We start from the raw sequence: 1,628 nt of genomic DNA on the forward strand, positions 1-1,628 counted from the left end.
GGTTATGACTGCTCCATTTGCCCGACAGCGTCTCCATGAGCAAGCAGGGCTCAGCCAGCTGCAGGCCCCGTGCTCCGAGACCTCCTCCGACACCGAGTGCTTGAGAAGCGGATAATGAGCACTCACGGCACTGCCGGCTGGCCCCCGTCCGCCCCCAGGACCTGCAGAGGGGGCTGCTCTCGCAGCACACTGCTGCTGTTCCCCCCAACAGCTCGGCCAGGCACCTCCCGGCACTGACAGAGCACCTCGTGATGGCTGCTCCCAGGTACAGGATACAACACCCAGCGGCGCTCCAGTCCCGTGTTTACACACTGGGAACACTGGGAGCCATCAGCGTCTGCAGCACGGCTCCGCACGCGATGCTCCCCCCGCCCAGAGCAGAAGGATCATGTCACACTGCGGGCCAGCTGCCTCTGCAATTTGCTCCCGTAAAACCTAACCTATCTGGAGCTACAGAAAACACAAAATCCACTACAAAAAGCAGCACGTCTTGTACTGTTCCCAGCAAGAAGCTCTCGGTTCTCCAGCTCCCCCTCCTTCATCAAACACAGGAAGCTCGGCTGAACGGAGCTGCTGGTTCCTCGCTTCAGCCCCGGGCAAACATCACAGGTTACTTTCTGCGCAGGCAGCGCCGTCTCCAATCCTCCACCACGCGTCTTCCGGGCTCATTAGCTAATATGAAGCGCTTGGAAGATCACAGCACAAGGGCTGCATGACGAGGGCGAGATAACGAGCAACGGGTGGCATTTCTGCAGGGCTGGAGCCCGTGGCCCTGCAGACACGTCCCCCAGCTGTAACGCTGCTCCTGCCACCCCTCGCCTGTCTCCCGCAGCCGAGGCGCAGGGGGATGCTTCAGCCAGCTGTGCCACCCGGTGAAGTACCAGCTCTTTGCGACTTAAACGTACCCAAAAATAGCACTGAGGTTCTGAAGCACTTGAGGTGACTAATTCCCATTTCCAAGGGCACCTTCCCAGATGCAGCAGCCAGTGCTCCCGCAGCCGGCAGCCGCTCCCCTTCCCTCTCACCCCCAAGCACGCACGCCGCCCCTCGCAGGGGCTACTCACAAGGTGCCGGACTCCGTTCCAGGTGTGGTAGGAGAGGGGGAAAGCCAGAGCGAACTTAGCAGAGTAGATGAGAGCGGGCCCCAGGCTGAGCGACTTCACCATGGCCAGGTAGTGGGGAAACTGCTCGGGGAGCAGCAGGGCAGCCAGGCTGAAGAGGGAGACTCCTGAGAAAGACAAAGCCCGCACGTCAAGCCAGCAGCAGCATTACCAACCCCTCGCTGCCCGCAAAGAGCCCCAGGCCACCTCTGCGTCTCTGGTTTGGTGACACCATCAGCTCATGGCTGCCTACGGAGGAAGAAGGGCTCTGCCTGTCTGGTGGCACTGCCAGCAGCACGGTGACAGCGTACTCTGGGGTGCTGAGGACCCAACACACCGACTCTGGGTCCTGCACCAGGGGCTGCATTACTCACACAACACCCAGAGACCAAACTGGCATGAGCTCATGCAATTGCATCCCAACCAGCCCAAATTCAAGGTTAAAGGGACAACAAAGTTCGGAAACGTGATGTGGCAGCTCTTCAGTGACATACCCCGATCCCCATCTCACGGCAGAAACCCCCCCCC

The 1,628-nt window shown here is 60.4% G+C and overlaps 1 protein-coding gene across 4 annotated transcripts in view; it reads right to left on the reverse strand.

The window, feature by feature from the left end:
- SDHC (succinate dehydrogenase complex subunit C) overlaps nucleotides 1-1,628 on the reverse strand; it is an 11,752-nt gene that overhangs the window by 1,853 nt on the left and 8,271 nt on the right. For all 4 annotated transcript variants that reach the window (XM_035896109.1, XM_035896111.1, XM_035896112.1 and 1 more), the window contains exon 5: nucleotides 1,065-1,228. In XM_035896109.1, the coding sequence (XP_035752002.1) occupies nucleotides 1,065-1,228 (164 nt within the window). The remainder of the gene's footprint in view (nucleotides 1-1,064; nucleotides 1,229-1,628) is intronic.

The sequence above is a fragment of the Egretta garzetta genome, unplaced genomic scaffold (assembly GCF_000687185.1).
Source record: "Egretta garzetta isolate BGI_Z169 unplaced genomic scaffold, ASM68718v1 scaffold376, whole genome shotgun sequence".
Classification (NCBI taxonomy): domain Eukaryota; kingdom Metazoa; phylum Chordata; class Aves; order Pelecaniformes; family Ardeidae; genus Egretta; species Egretta garzetta.